General features: G+C 43.5%; 1 protein-coding gene across 2 annotated transcripts in view; it reads right to left on the bottom strand.

Moving 5' to 3' along the window:
* KIFAP3 (kinesin associated protein 3) overlaps nt 1-16,122 on the bottom strand; it is a 79,347-nt gene extending 63,225 nt beyond the window's left edge. Inside the window, exons 1-9 of one of the 2 annotated variants that reach the window (XM_048497544.1) lie at nt 16,001-16,122; nt 10,086-10,217; nt 7,823-7,977; nt 6,942-6,997; nt 5,671-5,812; nt 4,771-4,870; nt 3,733-3,857; nt 3,388-3,486; nt 1,374-1,552 (exon numbers count right to left, since the gene is read on the bottom strand). In XM_048497544.1, the coding sequence (XP_048353501.1) occupies nt 1,374-1,552; nt 3,388-3,486; nt 3,733-3,857; nt 4,771-4,870; nt 5,671-5,812; nt 6,942-6,997; nt 7,823-7,977; nt 10,086-10,217; nt 16,001-16,110 (1,098 nt within the window). In that variant the 5' untranslated portion in view covers nt 16,111-16,122. Of the gene's footprint in view, nt 1-1,373; nt 1,553-3,387; nt 3,487-3,732; nt 3,858-4,770; nt 4,871-5,670; nt 5,813-6,941; nt 6,998-7,822; nt 7,978-10,085; nt 10,218-14,451; nt 14,637-16,000 lie in introns of those variants that run through there. The other variant, XM_048497545.1, reaches the window with a different exon arrangement.
* Nucleotides 16,123-18,749: the final 2,627 nt, after the last annotated feature.

Below are 18,749 nucleotides of genomic sequence, written 5' to 3'. Positions count from 1 at the left end.
AACCTACTTTTTTTAAAAAATCAGAGCTTAATTCAGTGGATAGTAACCATGAAGACAGCAACATCAGGGTAAGCACCACAGATGAAAAGAAAACCATCTCTCATTCTACAACATTACATCAGTTCTAGCCAGGAAAAGTGTTGCCCTCTATTTTAGAAGACATATGAAAGGTGATACTGAACTGCATATCCTGTTAACTGCTATGATGCTTCATTTTAACTAATGTCATTTTAAAACCTAAATTCCAAAGATGTTTGAGCAATCCTGTATCAACACCATGGAGCACATTTCCTGCGCAGACAAAAAGGGTGATCTGATAATAACACACAGCTTCTCAGCACTCCTCTTCTTTGATGTCTCATGAATCTTGATCTCATTGATCCCTCTGCTCAGTGTAACACAGACTATACGTCAATCAGCTGATTAACAATGCACTCCAGTGCGCTGTATTGCTCCCAGCTTCAAAATCGCACTCTGCCCTAATGTTATGTGAATAAGTGCCATGTGAAATTGACAACGCTGATTCAATTGGACATGCTAGCTTGTATCTCTGCCTCAAGTTAAGATGGCAAGTTCTATGTGAAATTGACAAAACTGAGCCAATTGACCATGCTAGTTTGTATCTCTGCCAGAACATTAAGGTAACAAGCTCTATGCGAACCTGACAAAGTCAATTCAATCATCCTGGCTTGTGTCTGTGTCCTAACGTTACATCACTAATACAATATGAAGAAGCTTTTTTAAAATTCCTTTTAAAAACAAAGGACAAAGTGGGAGGAGAAAATGGTTCAAGGGGAGGTTGGGCGACTACACAGGGGCATGGAGAAATAAAGTGCATTTTAACATGACCCCATGCAAAAGAGAAGCTGGCTCAAAAACGGACTGAAAAAAATTGCAATAAAAGTGCTCAGGAAAACAACTGAAAAAATGAAGTGTAGCCGTTTCAAGAACCAAATGGAGGGAGGACAGTGTGGAATTAAAAGGGGAAAAAACATAGCATTTGAAGTCAAGATATGTTGTAAACAACTTATGTGGAAAAAGCCTTAGTCACAAATGAAAGGAGGAAATTCAAATTCCACTTGTTGACATCTCTTACCAAACAATTTTTCCTTCAAGGTGAAGGAAAAGAGATTCCACCTAAACATCAGGAAAAACTTCCTGACAGTAAGGGCTGTTTGACACTACCTTGGAGTGTGGTGGAGTCTCCTTCTTTGGAGGTTCTTAAACAGAGGCTGGTTGGCCATCTGTCAGCAGTGCTTTGATTATGTGTTCCTGCATTGCTGAGGGTTGGGCTTGATGGCCCTTGGGGGTCTCTTCCAACTCTATGATTCTAATTAACAAGAGCGCTTCAAGCAGAGCATCAGAACATTTACCATGTCATTTTTATTCTCCATGAAGATGCTGAGCTTCTTCAGAAATGACACCACCAGAATCAGCAGCTCAAAGTTCTCTCGATCCAGAGCTTTCACCAGCATGTGCACAATATTCTTGTTCCGCATCTTCAGCTCAGTGCGTGTGTCTTCAGCAAGATTCAACAGCAAATAAAGGGCAACTGGCACATTTTTTTAGGGGGAGAAAAAAATATCACAGCACCGTCAGATTAAAAACGTAAACTGCTTGCAAGCTATACATAATGTTTCCAAAAATCCTGAGCGGTGCAGACACCTCCTGTACAAACCTCACTGGAATAAACTGGAGTAGGGTAAACAGATTTCTTAGGCCCTATGATGTCTATCAACGCTTTAGAACTCTCTCCTACTGCTATCATTGCGGCACCACATTTGCGACTTGGTTTCAGAGGTTCCCCATAGATGTTAAGAAGCCTCCTTTTTCTGAAGATTTCATAACAGATCATCTGCAATCATTTCCTTGCACTAGAAACTGTTGACTGGTAACGACCAATACCATCCTAGGCAGAGCTCCATCTAGGGCTGCCAACGTCCAGGTGGCATCCAGAGTCCTCCTGCTATTAAAACTCACCTAGAGCCATGGTGGCGAAACTATGGCACTCCAGATGTTCATGGACTACAATTCCCATCAGCCCCTGCCAGCATGGGCAATTGGGGCTGATGGGAATTGTAGTCCATGAACATCTGGAGTGCCATAGGTTCACCACCACTGACCCAGAGCAAATGGCCACTTCGGAAGAGGGACACTATGGCATAATACCCCACTGAGTTTCCTTCTCTCTCTCCAAACCCTACCCTCTTCAGGTCCATCCTCAGGTGAGAACAGAACACTGACCTTACCATGAAAGTTCCTTCACAAGGATGAGAAGGACACTCCAGTCTGAAAGGGTGAGTCTCTTCTCATTCCTGGAGATGGAAAGAGCAACTTGTTTCCTGCTGTCAGGGGTCAGGGAAAGGAGAACCCAAGCATAGCAGGTTGGCCTCTTCTCCCTTAAGAAGCCATTTTTATGTCAATTAGCAGAACAAGTGTTTGCTATGGTTTCCTGTTCACTGGACAAAAAGAGGTAGGTGACAAAGCACAAGCAAAGCTGCAGTGTCAAAGAAGAGGGATCACAAGCAAGCTGACCATGCTCCCAACTAGTGTACTAATTTGGAGAAACACAGATCCATGCCTAGAAAACTGAAATGAATGTACCCATAGCTTTCTTTGCCAGGGAGCTGCACAACGTTCAAGATACATCAACGGCCAAAAGAGAGGGAGGGAAAAAGAGAAAGTGCATGTGTGAGGGAGACAGAGGGTTCTCTTGGTTGTAACAAGCAAAAACAGAAAAGAGAAAGAAGGCTGGCAACTGAATACATGCAAAAGCAGAATATGCAACCTAACTTAGCTGAATTTAACAGAAGGAGGACACAGTAATCGAGCACAGGTGACCAGAAACTAACCAGCTGCTAGGCTGAATTCTGCACAGATGCAAAATCACTCCCAGGACTCACTGTAAGGAAAAACTCCTGAGGTGATTTAAAAAAAGGATTAGCTCCACCAAAAACAGCCATTCTGTACAAGGCAAAACTGAATGTCAATCTCTCTCTCTCTGGCAAAGTTGTCACTATCCCTAGTCACAGGTCACTCAGGAAGTCTGCACTCAGACATTACACTAAACCAGAGCTTAAGCAAATCACAGTTTATAAACAATGGTTTTTATCATGATGCCTGAACGTAGCCATGGAGGCAAAACATGGACAATCTTCCTGCATTTTCCATCAGCAGTCACTTTCAAATGAATCTGAGAAGAGACCAACTCCATAAATCTTCACCTGAGCGCAGAAGTGTCCAACTCTGGCGCTTCAGATGTTCATGGACTACAATTCCCATCAGCCCCTGCTGGCATGGCCAGTTGGCTGATAGGAATTGTAGCCCATGAACATCTGAAGCGCCAGAGTTGGACATTCCTGCCTTAGTGCAATCAGGATTCCATACCTCGAAGGAGCTGCTCTTGCTTGACAACCAACCCTTGATACTTTTTGAAGGTTTTTTCATATTCTTTTTTCACGGTTTGGTTATCAGGATCTTCATCGAGTAAAGGGCAACAGTTAAGGAAAATCCCAGTGTCAGGGAGGGAAGAAGCAGAAGCCACAAACTGATAAAATATCCTTTGATCAGGACTGAAGGTACCAGAAGATAGTATCCATCAACTCCCTCCCACAACCATGCTTATGGCAGGATTATTCATCTGCTTTGTCCGAAGAAAGGAAAATAAGCTTCCTCATATATTATAAATCATAAAACAAGTGAAAGCCCACAAGTCGCAAAATGAAAGGATATCAGCTTTTTTCTTCTTGGTGAGTTCTTCCTGCCAAAGCTCGTGTCGCTTCAGCTCGTGGTCAATGATGTTCATGCAGAGAGCTCCAATTTTGTAGTGTGTGATGAGTCCATGAAACTGAGAAAAGCTACACGGAGGGAGGGTATAAACATAAACCTGCATAGTTAGCTGTGAGATCTAACAAGCATCTCTGCAAGGCAGTGTGACTTATGTCAGTATCGTTGTGACTAAGCCCATATTTGTCTAGCAGCGTCTCATCATTCTGGCCCAGTCTTGCATTTAAAGTCACCACCAATAACCCAATAGGCTGCTGGATAGAATTCGGATATTTGGGAAATCAGTTCATTTAGGTCCTTCCAGAACAGTTCTACCTGGGTATTGGATCGATAAGGGGGTGCATATACAGTGGAACCTCGGTTCTCATTGTCGTCGGTTTTCGTCGATTCTTTCCATGAAAAATTTGACTCTGTTTTCGTCGCTTGCTTTGGTTTTTGTTGTTTTTTGTTGGCGCGCTAATTTTGTGACAAAAACCAGCGACCCATGCATCTCCATTGGTTGCCAGTGGTTTCGTTGGTTTCAGTTTTTGCCGAGGTTTCCCAGACAGATTACCAACGAAAACCAAGGTTCCACTGTACATTAATGTGTACTAGATGAAGCAAATTGCTATAAAGCAATACGACAGCCCAAATGCAAAAACAAGGTAATCTCTTCATATGCAACTTTAAATTAGTAGAAACAAATAAGTCCAAACCACCTAGGGATCCCCCTCCTTTTATGCTTGGAGAAGCTTTCAGTACTACTGGATAAAAATTTGGAATATTAAAAGTGTCTAACATCCACGTCTCTTCATGCAGGGAGGGAAATTAACTATGTAAAAACCCAAAGCTAGAGTGACTAGCTTCAAACAAAAACCTCTACTAACATACAAAGTCAATTCTTTTGTAACCAGGGAAACAATCCACTCCGTATTACGATGCCTCGCTTTTTATAATGCTACTTTTCAAGGCACATGCACATGGGTTGTGAATTAGGAGACTTACCTAGAGAAGCAGAAAAAAATATAAATTATGTTAGTAGCAAGCTCCACGCTTTGTTTCCAGTCCTCTCTCAGCACTCTGGCCAAAGCACCCAGCGCAATTTCTAAAGAAAACAAGATGGAGATCAACCTTGGTCGCAGACTGCAGTGAATCCAGGTGATTTCTTTATGTCTAAAGCGAAAGAAGCACACCTGATGCTTGGACATCAGCAGAAATCAAAAACTGAGATTGCCTGCCAATGCTCTGCTTTATGAACCCAAAAAGGTGAGAAGGGGTGGCATGTTGTTTAGGACTGCATCATCTGCAGGTTAAATTGACTGCCCAAAGAGATTTGTCTTAGCCCCTTGCTTTTGGCATTCCAGAGATCCATAGTAACGGTTTTGTACTGGACGGCATCTGGCGTTAACTGATTCCATCCCCTAATAGGTGCCAGCTTATTTTCCTATTGCTGATTTTACTGTTAACAAGTTTTAATCGTCTACAACTGCTGGTATATTAATGTTTTTATGATTGATTACACCTGTTTGGGGAGGGTTGCGCTGTCATTATTTGTATGGGTTTATTGAAGCTTTATTTGAAAGCTATGTTGAGTGCTGCTTCAGCAGAAAGCAAGAACAGGAATCTCCTAAATCAGGGGTCTGCAACCTGCGGCTCTCCAGATGTTCGTGGACTACAATTCCCATCAGCCCCTGCCAGCATGGCCAAGTGCCAGCGCTGATGGGAATTGTAGTCCATGAACATCTGGAGAGCCGCAGGTTGCAGACCCCTGTCCTAAATAAAACAGGCAAATAAATTAGTGATGTCAGAACGCAACAGATACACACACAAATGATGACACTCATTCAGGCCAGCCAGGAAATCGGCAGCCTGAGAAGACATACGAGAAACCAAACTTAACCTTACCATTAAGCAGGAGTTCTTCTAGATTATCTGGATTCCTGGCCAGTTGCAGAATGAGTGCAGAGCCACGCACCTTATCAGGAATATCTTCATACAGCAGCTCAATGTATTCATCCATGTCGTTGATATTGGCTACTTCATCAATCTGAAAATATCCAGCACCGAAAAAGGAAGATGCTGAGAATTGTTCACAGGTTGTCCTGAAACATTCAGAGGTTCTTTCATGGGATGATACGTATTACGAATTATTGTAAATAGGTTTGAAGGACACCACAAAATCAAACCTTGGCACATACCAGAGGTTAATGCTCTGATTAGACCACGCCTATGACCAGTGATGGAAAAGATACAGGCTCCTCCTCCATTATTGTTTCGGAGAGCTACAGAATAGGGTGTTTTTTAAAAGCCCAGGGAATAGTCTGCAGCCTTACCAATTTGAGTGAGAGGTACGATCTAGCAAACAAGATGGAACAACTTAATGAAATTTAAGTTCCACATTAGATCACACCATCAAAACAAGCAAGAGACCGAAAGAAAGTGACTGGCACAAGCGAGTTCCATGGCCCAGTGAGGATCTGAATGCAGATATCCCCCATCTCAGTCCAGCACTAACTCAGTGGTCCCTAATATGGTATGTACGGGGCACCAGGGTGCTCACCATTTTGATTCTTGGGGCCCATTTCTTTCTTCCCCAAAGCAAAGACCAAATTCTGGCTTTCTTTCACTACAGGGGAAGTTGATTGAGAAGAGTCCAGGAAGTCTGCAGGCAGCAGCCATTCGACAACAGATACCTTCATCACAGATGAATACTTTGTCTAGAACAGTGGTGGCGAACCTTTGGCACTCCAGATGTTATGGACTACAATTCCCATGGACTACAATTGGACATGCTGGCAGGGGCTGATGGGAATTGTAGTCCATAACATCTGGAATGCCAAAGGTTCGCCACCACTGGTCTAGTACTTCCCAATATTTTGTCATTGGCCCTAGCCCTAAAAACAGCTATTTTATGGTTCCATTTTATAGTAGCACCCACCACCTGTTCTCAAAATCCAAAAGTGCTCACAAGCTCAGATTGCTGATCCCATTGCAACATCCTGGCTTCTAACTACTAGACTGCCCCAGCTGTCTCTCATTAAACAGTTCTAGCAATGGCAGCTATATCTGAACAGACTATCAGATAAGTAACCTGTGAATTCACAACATAAATGTTACTGTACAGGCTTGGCAGTAATGTCAGCATTCATACTCCTCTGTAACTGGCCAATACCTACCTCTGTCCCTTCAAAAGGAGGCGGATCCTTTGGTTTATTGGATTTCTCTTTTTTTTCTATGGGAAAAAATACACAGTGAAGTCATCCGTTAGTGCAGAACAGTCTCTCACTTTAATTTTGCACTTGTGCTTTGAGAAAAAAAGGAGCAAAGAGAAAGGAATGTGACTCAAGTGGAGTCAGCAGTTAAGAACATAAGAACTAGCCGGCTGGATCAGACCAGAGTCCATCTAGTCCAGCACTCTGCTACTCGCAGTGGCCCACCAGGTGCCTTTGGGAGCTCACCTGCAGGATGTGAAAGCAATGGCCTTCTGCTGCTGCTGCTGCTCCCGAGCACCTGGTCTGCTAAGGCATTGGCAATCTGAGATCAAGGAGGATCAAGATTGGTAGCCATAGATCGACTTCTCCTCCATCAATCTGTCCAAGCCCTTTTTTAAAGCTATCCAGGTTAGTGGCCACCACCACCTCCTGTGGCAGCATATTCCAAACACCAGTCACACGTGGCGTGAAGAAGCGTTTCCTTTGATTAGTCCTAATTCTTTCCCCCCAGCATTTTCAATGAATGCCCCCTGGTTCTAGTATTGGGAGAAAGAGTTCTACCCACAAAGACAAGCAAGGGTATCGTAAGTTAATGGGACTCCCCTGAGGATCGAAATGTCAAGTTGAGCGAATCAACGAATATTGATACTTAGGGTGAGATATCAACAGGCACGTCGGCCAAGCACTTTCTCGGCACTCTTGATGTGGCTTGGTTAACAAAACACAAATGCAATTCAGGGTCAGCATCAGTGTCTCCAGGCTGGATCTTCCATATGTAATACACAACATACACGCCCCCTCCCCTCAAAATTCCTTTTGCAAACGTCCAGCCTTGCGCTGCTCACCTTTTCCTGAGGAGGTGTCTCGGCGGGTCTGTAAGTAGTAGAGCAACTGTTCCACTTCGGCTAGTTTGGAAGGGTGAATAAGCTTGCATTCCTCCACCACTTTCCGAGCCAGAGAAGAAATGTCTGTGTTGGCGTTGAGGCTCTTCAACCGAATGCTGCAAGATAACAGTCCAGGCATTTCATCCAAAGCTGTCCTATATTCAGTACTTGATTTTGAACAGTCATGAAGGGAGTTATTCTATCTTTTATTTACTTCATTCGAGCTTCACTTCTCTCTCCGATGAGGACCCCAAGCAGTTAACAACGCAAGAGAACATAAGAACATAAGAACAAGCCAGCTGGATCAGACCGGAGTCCATCTAGTCCAGCTCTCTGCTACTCGCAGTGGCCCACCAGGTGCCTTTGGGAGCTCACATGCAGGATGTGAAAGCAATGGCCTTCTGCGGCTGTTGCTCCCGATCATCTGGTCTGCTAAGGCATTTGCAATCTGAGATCAAGGAAGATCAAGATTGGTAGCCATAGATCGACTTCTGCTCCATCAATCTGTCCAAGCCCCTTTTAAAGCTATCCAGGTTAGTGGCCATCACCACCTCCTGTGGCAGCATATTCCAAACACCAATCACACGTTGCGTGAAGAAGTGTTTCCTTTTATTAGTCCTAATTCTTCCCCCCCCCAGCATTTTCAATGAATGCCCCCTGGTTCTAGTATTGTGAGAAAGAGAGAAAAATGTCTCTCTGTCAACATTTTCTACCCCATGCATAATTTTATAGGCTTCAATCATATCCCCCCTCAGCCACCTCCTCTCCAAACTAAAGAGTCCCAAACGCTGCAGCCTCTCCTCATAGGGAAGGTGCTCCAGTCCCTCAATCATCCTTGTTGCCCTTCTCTGCACTTTTTCTATCTCCTCAATATCCTTTTTGAGATGCGGCAACCAGAACTAGACACAGTACTCCAAGTGCGGTCGCACCACTGCTTTATATAAGGGCATGACAAAAATATCATACAGCACTAAAAGCTTACAAGTGCAGTATTGTACCATAACCCTACGTCATTAAAATGGCTTCTCTCACTGTTTTTTTTTAATAACTGTGAACTTGAGACCTAGGCCAAGATATCAGAATAAAGTGGATTAGGAGTGTAAATACGCCAATATTTCTATTTTATTTATTTACTTAAAACATTTGTCAGCTGCTTTTCTCCCTGGCAGAACTCAAGACAGCTTACAAAATAAATAAGATACTATAAACACAACAAAACCATCAGTTATAAAACATAAAAAATCACAGATTAAAAACTTCAATTAGGACTGCCAATAATAAAAGCTAAATCAATTAAAATGCAATCCCAAATAAAGCTGACTTCTTCTGCCTCCTGGGACCCAAAGTGGCGTACAAAATTCTCATCTCCTCGGGTAGGTGAGGCTGACTGGTCCAAAGTCACCCAGCAAGCTTCCATGAGCGGGGATCTTCCAGATACTCGTCTGACACTTGAGTGGCAGAATGGTCTCGGGCTTAAGAGTGGTGGACTCTAATCTGGAGAAGTGGATTTGATTTACCGCTGCTCTACATGAGCAGAGGACTCTAATCTGGAGACCCAGGTTGGATTCCCCACTCATCCACATGAAGCCTACTGGGTGATCTTGAGCTAGTTCTCTCAGAACTCTCTCAGGCCCACCTACCTCACAAAGTGTCTGTTGCGTGTGGGGGAGGGTGATTGTAAGTCACTTTGAGACACCTTACAGTACAGAAAAGAAGGGTATAAAAACCAACTCTTCTTTACCAATATACCAACTTTTGTGAATCAGGGCATGCTTCCACATAAAATGCAATAGGTCCATGTACATAACAAGACACAGGAAATGTTTCATACCCAGGTCACTTGATTCAGAACTTCTGCAGGGAAGCCTAACTTCTGTTAGACTTCTCTCTGTGATACACCTCTGAAGATGCCAGCCACAGATGCAGGCAAAACATTAGGAACAAGATCTACCAGACCACGGCCGCACAGCCCGGAAAACCCACCACAACCAGTTGAATCCGGCCATGAAAGTCTTCGACAATATGATAAATAAGCTGTTGTAATAACCTGAATAAACTGCAACGCACAAGAATATGTCTCGGTGGAAACTGGCACTGATTAAGAAGAGCAAATTTTTCTACATACTTCACAAGACACAGGAAACACTGAAGTCAGATGCAGTCAAATGCAGCAATAAACCCAGGTCACTTCTGAGGGGGGAAAGTTTGTAATGAGCACACTTACATTTTTTGACACTCCTTGCGCTCTCCCAGCATTGGGTCTCCCATCTCCCCGAGTATTGTCGCTTCGACCTCATAGTGAACAACAAGCGCCTTTTCGGATGGATGGACATCGATGTTGCCTCCTTTCACCTTCCTGTACAGTAAAAAAGTGGAACTGAATTAAACACAAGAAGACTATCCACAGTGAAGGGTCAGAGAAAACAAGCATGAAGCTATTATTAACAGTGCAATCCTATGCAGTTACAGGAGCCAACGTGGTGTAGTGGTTAAGAGCAGGTGCACTCTAATCTGGGGATCCGGGTTTGATTCCCCGCTCTGCCACTTGAGCTGCGGATGCTTATCTGGGGAACTAGATTAGCCTGTGCACTCCAACATATATTGAGCAGCAGTGGCGTAGTGGTTAAGAGCTGGTGCACTCTAATCTGGAGAACTGGGTTTGAATCCCCATTCTGCCACTTGAGCTGTGGAGGCTTATCTGGTGAACCAGATTAGTTTGCGCACTCCAACATATGCCGGCTGGGTGACCTTGGGCTAGTCACAGTTTTTCGGAGCTCTCTCAGCTCCACCCATCTCACAGGGTGTTTGTTGTGGGGTTGGGGAAGGGAAAGGAGATTGTAAGCCCCTTTGAGTCTCCTTGTAGGAAAGAAAGGAGGGGTTATAAATCCAAATTCTTCGTCTTCTTCAAGTCTAAGCCCACTAAAACAAATAGGATCAGAGTGGAGTACCTCTCCTTAGGATTGCACAGTAGGCTTTAGAAACAAGTTGGATGTGGGTGCTTTTTTAACCAGAGATAGGAGCACCCCTCGTCTCACACTTGGAGGGGACAACACCAGCACTGACAAACTCCTCCATGTTTCAGTGTTTGAAACAATCAAATACCTTTCTCTCCAGGCTAGTAACACTGGACAGTGAAAATGTAACCTCAGAACTAGGTGGAACATCAATAACTTGGGATTCTAGAGCCCCTTGTTTAATTAGGAATTGTGTTGAATTCAATAGAAAAAATTATTCTTATTGTTCTGTCTGACACATTGATTTAGTCGACAGTCCTTTTCTCTTCCTCCCCCCCCCCCCCCCATCATATGCAAACTGATGGCTAGGCTGAATGCTTGTGTGTAGGGCAGAGGGCTGGAGCCTTCAGCCCATCCAGCAGCATCAAGGGACATTTACTGGCTCAGGTCAAGCTCCTGAGAGGCAGAGATGTTCACCATTTTATCTTCGAGTGTCTCAATATCAAAAACCAACAATCAATGGAGGGTTTTCATGTGTAAGTTAAAAAGCTTCAGGCCTCTCAGTTCTTGAAACGCAAAGTGTTGAAGCGGTCCTACTTTTATTTGTTCACAAGTATAGCTCACATAGACAAAGTGCTCCACCAGGCAGTGCGAAGACAAGTGTCTCTCAGACCTCAGTACACTGCAGCATTATATCTGGTTACTGGCCAATCACAGTTCTTCACCAATCAAACCCAGAATGAGGCTGTGACATGTGACACCTGTCAGTTAGTTAGATTTTGATGATCAGACAGTTACAACAGTGCTCTGACATTGTCGAAGGCTTTCATGGCCAGAATCACTAGGGAAGGGGTGTCCAACTGCGGCGCTTTTGATGTTCATGGACTACAATTCCCATCAGCCCCTGCTGGCATGGCTAATTGGCCACGTCAGCAGGAGCTGATGGGAATTGTAGTCCATGAACATCTGAAGCGCCACAGTTGGACACCCCTGCACTAGGGTGTTGTGGAAAACCCAGAACACCCTAGTTGACATATTGCTGTGTTAAATTCTGATAACGATAAGATTTTTTAAAAGACTAGGCCAAATGAAGCATTGTTCTTGTGCACAGGGGAGATCTGCCATTGTTACAGATTTCCTGTGTGTTGCTGTTTCCCAGGGCTCTGGGAAGAATGAAAGACTGAAGAAGTCACGGGAAGGGAGGTAAGGAGCATACCTTCCAGTTATGGAGCTCTGCTATCAGTTATTTCACTCTCTATTTTTGGGTTAAATTGAGGGAGGGAAATGACACTGGCTGAAGAACTCAATAAAAAAGAGGAGGAGGAGGTGGAAGAGGAGAAGAAGAGGAGGAGGACGACGACTTTGAATTTATATCCTCCCTTTCTCTCCTGTAAGGAGACTCAAAGGAGCTTACAAACTCCTTTCCCTTCTCCCCTCACAACAAACACCTTGTGAGGTAGGTGGGGCTGAGAGAGCTCCAAAAAACTGTCCAAGGTCACCCAGCTGGCGTGTGTTGGAGTGCACAAGCTAATCTAGTTCACCAGAGAAGCCTCCACAGCTCAAGTGGCAGAGCGGGGAATCAAACCCGGTTCTCCAGATTAGAGTGCACCTACTCTTAACCACTATATCACGCTGGTTAGTCAATTTGATCTTCTGACTAGGCATCCAATGAACATTCACCCCAGGGTCTCTCTCATAAGGTAATCCTCAACAGAATTACACTCTTGTGGGACTTGAACTAGTTATATTTAACTTATAGCCACCATGGGGACTTGTAACTGAAAACTCTCCACAGAAACCCAATCTCAGTACACTATAGTACAAAAGAGGCTTCAGCCCATCTTCATGACAGGCATATTAAACAGTAACTATTACATTATATTTAGTGACGGAGACTCCAGTTTTTCTGCTTTCTACATAAAGAATTCTGACTCCTTGTTTTTCCAAATTCCAATCCCAGTTCATAATTCGCTGTACTTCACATGCAGCAATAATAAACCATTGCTCACCCGTTCTTGCTAATAAACAGTGGCTTAATAAGGATGATAAACCTGTGACGACTGAAAACCATTCCTCATCAAAACACAGCAAGGAGAAATTGTGCTCGGTCCTGGTGCCAAGGAAATGGTGACGAAGCTCTCATCCCACCACATTGTTTTTTTAATTGTTATTTTACACAGCGCTTTTCATAACAAATACAGTTTATGCTCGTTTGATTTTGCCCGCATCTATGGCTTCCCTCTACGGAGGTATGCCAGCCACAGATGCGAGTGAAATGTTAGAAAAATTTGGATTTATACCCCACTTTTCTCAACCATGAGGAACCTCAAAGTGGCTTACAAACTCCTTTCCCTTCATCTCGCCACAACAGACACCTTGTAAGATAGGTGGGGCTGAGAGAGTTCCAAAGATCTGTGACTGTCCCAAGGTCACCCAGCAGGTTTCATGCCTAGGAGTGAGGAAACAAACCTGGTTCTCCAGATTAGAGTCCACAGCTCATATGGAGGATCAGGGAATCCAACCCATCTGCCACTCAAGTGGAGGAGTGGGGAATCAAACCCAGCTCTCCACATTAGAGTCAGCAACTCATGTAGGGGAGCAGGGAATTAAACCCAGTTCTCCAGAGCCCACTTGCTCTTAACCACTACACTAGTGATGGCGAACTTTTTCGAGACCGAGTGCCCAAACTGCAACCCAAAACCCACTTATTTATCGCAAAGTGCCAACACGGCAATTTAACCTGAATACTTAGGTTTTAGTTTAGAAAAAGCAGTTGGCTCCGATGCATGTGTTACTCAGGAGTAAGCTTGATGGTAGTCGGTGATTTTGCTTTGAAGCAACTGTGCAACGCTTCCAATGGGTAAATCACAACCCTAGGAGGGTTTACTCAGAAGCAAGCCCCATTGCCAGCAACCGAGCTTACTCCCAGGTAAAGGATGACACTTTAGTTCTTTGCATGAAAATCAGTGGAGTTTAACAGCGCCTGACAGGGTTACCTACACTGCTTCCCCAAAACTAGGTCTTAGGTATAATGCTAATAATCGAGCCCAGCGACCCAGGCCAGCCTAAATATGTGTGTGTGTGTGTGTGTGTGTGTGTGTGTGTGTGTGTGTGTGTGTGTGTGTGTGTGGCAATCCCCCCCACATGACGAACTCTGTGCCCACAGAGAGCGCTCTGAGTGCCACCTCTGACACCCGTGCCATAGGTTCGCCACCACTGCACTACACCATGCAGCCCAGAAAACACACAACAGCCTTCGATAAAACAACAAATCCTGGGTGTAAAACAAGAAACATGAGTAAAAGAAACCCACTTGGATTCACACAGGCTGACAGGGGGGCCTTGTAGGAAATAACTAAAAAGGTGTGGATGGTCACAACTCTGCACCTTAAGAGATCACTGCAAAACAGGACATAAAACTGTATATAATAACAAAAGGAGGGCCCGGGCCAGATGTGGTGATAGGTGCCCACTTTGACAAGCCCCGCCCCTAACCCCCAAATCCCGCCCCCTTTCCTCCAGGGGCTCAGCAGCCCCACTGCCCCCCTCCTCCTTGGCGCCCCACAAAGAAGCCCCGCCTCGCCTTCTCCTCCCCTGGGCCCACCCCGAATCTGCCTTTGTCGAGGGGAGCGTTACCTTTTGAGGTAACGGGCATCCTCCCCCTGCATAGCGGCGACGGAGGTACGAAGAGAGGCGGTTGACAGGCGCGGCGGCTGAAGAAGGAGCCGCCCGAGGATGAAAGGCCGGCAGGTTTGAGGGAGTAAAAGGCACCGCTGTTACTAAGGGAGAAGGGGGAGCAGCAATGCGCAGGCGCACTCTTGGTTGCTAGCTCTCCGCGCAAGCGCGCAAGGAGACTGTCGGGAAAAATGAAACGGAGTTCGCGAATGAATGCTCACGAGCGCCCTGGGCGGAGACGGCTGTGAATGATTGAATGAATGAAAGGGAATTGGGGCGTGACCGGAAGGCTTCAGATAGCTTTGATGTACTTGCGCTTAGCCTGGGTGTGATTTATTATGTATTTATTACATGCTGTTATACATTATGTATATTCATATTTTTATATATTACATATGTATATATTGTTACATATATATATATATGTATATATATTACATATGTGTATATGTGCGTGTGTATAAGGATATATATTACATATATGTGTGTATGTGTATATACGCACATGTGTGTGTGTGTGTATAAAATTCAATTTCCATTCCTCACCTGCCAGACTCAGGGCAGCTTACAACATATATACATATATAACATATTAAAGCCGAAAACTATAAAATCTTTTTGGCTATTAATTATGCCTGTTAGGATACCTACTCTGTTTCACTTTACTTTCAAATTGTTAATTCGTTTTGTTTATATTGTAATACAATAGTATATCATTTGGGTGGATTATTGTATTGATATATTTATTCTTAGTAATTTTCTTTTAACTCTGATGTGAATTTGGAGCTCTCGGATCTCACGGTTAAACTATGCAGATCTCCTTATTTTTGTGAAACCAGGCTTGAGGCTGTGGGATATATCTATGTAATTTTAACTTATGCTTATTAAAGGTTAATTAATGAAAAAATGAACATATAATAGCATCATAAATAAAAAAAACTATACATAATTTAAATGTAAAACACTGTATTATGGTCTCCTCTGGAGTTGCTCGTATTCCACAAAGATTTTAGGGCTGTAATTTTATATATTTTCTGTTTCAGTAAACAGCTTTATATTCTGTGTAGCTTAGAATTGGACTCCCATCATGTCTGATGGGACAGCTCTTGGCTCAATTCAGTTCTTACATAAAATATTTGACATTAAATGGCAAAACCTGGGCTCAAGCATTTCTCTGACCCATCATGCCCTCAGAGAATTTCCATACTTCCTTTTTATTTTGTATGAGGTAGACCACTGTCATTACCACCTGATCAGACAAACCACATGCTGCCTACATACAAGAATTAGAAGCTACTGTGGCTAATTTTGCTTTGTTGTGGGAAAATGTTGTTTGTACAAACCATAGTTTGCCCAGTTCACAGGTTAAGGTTGCTCCCTTAGCACAGAAGTCAGGCTAAAAAATGCCTGATGCTGAAAATCAAACCAAAAAAATGGAGTTATACAGTGGAGTTTTTACAGCCGGCCAAGGGGGCATCCCTGGCCATCATATGGGATTTTGTGGTGTTACCTGGTTACAATGCTAAAGAGTGGGTCCAGGGCCTCTTGCTGTCCGGGTACTTCTCCCATGGTGACAGTCTGAGATGTTTTTTGCTTCTCTCCCCTGGCAATTCCCTTCATTCATACCATATCCTAAAGGCAGGTTGGGTCAAAGAGGTACTGGTTACTGAGATGCTGGACCTGAACTGTGACATCAGTCTGCTATCTTTAAACTCATTGGCTAGCAGCAAAAGGGGAAATGCAACAGGAGACACCTGAGAGATGGAATTTATTCCAGCATAATCGTGCATGAAGAAGAATAAGAATTTGGATTTATATCCCCCCCCCTTTCTCTTCTGTAAGGAGACTCAAAGGAGTTTACAATCTCCTTCCCTTCCCCCACCCCTCAACAAACACCCTGGAGGGTGGGTGGGGCTGACAGAGCTCCGAAGAACTGTGACTAGCCCAAGGTCACCCAGCTGGCATGTGTCGGAGTGCACAAGCTAACCTGGTTCACCAGATAAGTGACCACAGCTCAAGTGGCAGAGTGGGGAATCAAACCCGGTTCTCCAGATTAGAGCGCACCTGCTCTTAGTCACTACACCACACTGGCTCTCAGATCAGAAGTACAAAGTATATATCCATCAGACCAACACCTGATGGAAATGAATCAGCCTAGCCAGTACGTTTCATGCATCTGAGGATATGAACTCAGACTCACGAAAGTTTATGCTGAAATGAATTCAGTTTGTATCTCTGCTGCTGCTGGATCCCTGTTTCATTGTTTTGCTACAGACTAACATGGTGGCACATCTGGCATTATCATGGATAAGTGGAAATGGCTATTTGAAACTTTACTTAGATCTTGCCCATTTCTGCTTACCCTGGTAAATAGGTATTCAGAATTCAGAAGGCTGAGTGCCGTGAGGCAGATGGTGGCAAATAAATATGTTAAATATTAAATACAGTTTATTGTCGAAAACTTTCACAGCCGGAATCATTAGGGTGTTGTGGGTTTTCTGGGTTGTATGGCCATGTTCCAGTAGCATTTTCTCCTGACGTTTTGCCTGCATCTGTGGCTGGCATCTTCAGAGGATCCTCTGAAGATGCCAGCCATAGATGCAGGCAATCAGAATGCATACCATGAAAGTCTAAGGACTTTCTTTTTCAATGAAAAATGTTAGAAAGTGCTGGAAAAACTCCCTTTTTTATTCTTTGGAAATGAGTGAGATACTTGTAAACACAAAGATAGGAAATGCCCATGTGACCTGGACTGTGTGGAATCTGTATTTCACATGTTGTTATACTGTCCCTTCTACGTTCTCGATCAGAAAAAGTATATAACCCCCCTCTTGTGTGAAAGGGAAGGGACAAAGGATAAGTGGAAGGTTATATATCCTTCAGAAGATGATCCTCTGAAGATGCCAGCCACAGATGCAGGTGAAACGTCAGGAGAAAATGCTACTGGAACACAGCCATACAGACCAGAGACCCCACAACACCCCAGCGATTCCAACTGTGAAAGCTTTTGACAATACAATATCTCACTAGTCCCCAAGACTCAATGATCAACTCAACATGGTGTTTTCTTAATACACTACACTCCTCCCAGGACAGCACAGTATAAGTCAATACATTAAAAAAATACAATTAAAGTTTCCTTTTCTTTTTTTAAAAAAACACAGATTTTATTTTTACCTGTGGTTAGTCCTGGATGACATTACTAATTTTCACTGAGTAAACACAAACGACAGTTTTACCAAGTGATAACTTAGCACACTCTACCTGTAAAGACACGTGGGAAGGCAGCCATCTGCAACGTGTTATAGTATTCTATCAAGTGATGAAAGAGAATTTAACCATGTTTTTTTACTTCCTAAGGTTTCTGATTGGGTGCAGACGTGACGTAAAATTTTACTCACTGCTTGGCAGAACATTATAGGCACACTGGTTTCCCGCATGGGTATCAATGTACCTATAAAATGTACTTTGATTTTCTTTTCCTTTTAAAAGAAAAAAAGCAGATTTACAAATAATGAATCTTTAAATATGTGCATACAGGCATGGACAACATCCAAGGTAAACAGCTTTGGCACTGGCTAACCCTCCCCAGCAAAAAAAAGTAAAATGCCTGCAGGAAAGCCCTAGGCTTCATCCAGGTACCCCAATTTGGTTTGGGATCTTTTTTTCCATCTCTCAGCACTTGTAGGCATGAATGTGAAACTCTTATCTTGGGCCTAAAGAAGCAGAAGATGTGTGTAATCTTGCTTCGTAGAGTATATTTGCAAGGAAAGAGGGTCGCAGATGCCTTTCTTGGTCGGTATTTGCAAGTGTCTGTCACAACCAGTCATGAAAGGGTTAACATCTGTAAACAGGATGCCAAGATGATATTGTAAGGAGTTGACCTGTTGATTAGCTATTGGTCAATCAGATAGCCACTGCTTACATGTTAATGAGCACATACATCAGAAGTTATACTTAACTTGTTTTCTTTGGGCAGATGACAACATGTGAGAACAGCAACTAGAGAGCAGGATGTAGTCTTAAGTGTACAGTTAGTACTGTAAATACGTAATGGAGCGATACAGTATTTATTTGTTTTTATTCCGTGTAACCCTTTCAGTTAGTAAACTTTTATATAAAGCAACTCAAAGTATCTCTAGCTCTCTTTTCTACTGGATGCTGCTTCTGTATCTCTGTTAATTAAGTATCTATACACAAAAGTAACTATGCATACTTTTTCATGTGAACTTGAAACTGTGGTTCAGGGGTCAGCAACC

The sequence above is a fragment of the Sphaerodactylus townsendi genome, linkage group LG05, assembly GCF_021028975.2.
Source record: "Sphaerodactylus townsendi isolate TG3544 linkage group LG05, MPM_Stown_v2.3, whole genome shotgun sequence".
NCBI classification, from domain to species: domain Eukaryota; kingdom Metazoa; phylum Chordata; class Lepidosauria; order Squamata; family Sphaerodactylidae; genus Sphaerodactylus; species Sphaerodactylus townsendi.
The sequence above is the reverse complement of the archived record's forward strand: the minus strand, read 5'-3'. Positions and strand labels throughout refer to the sequence as shown.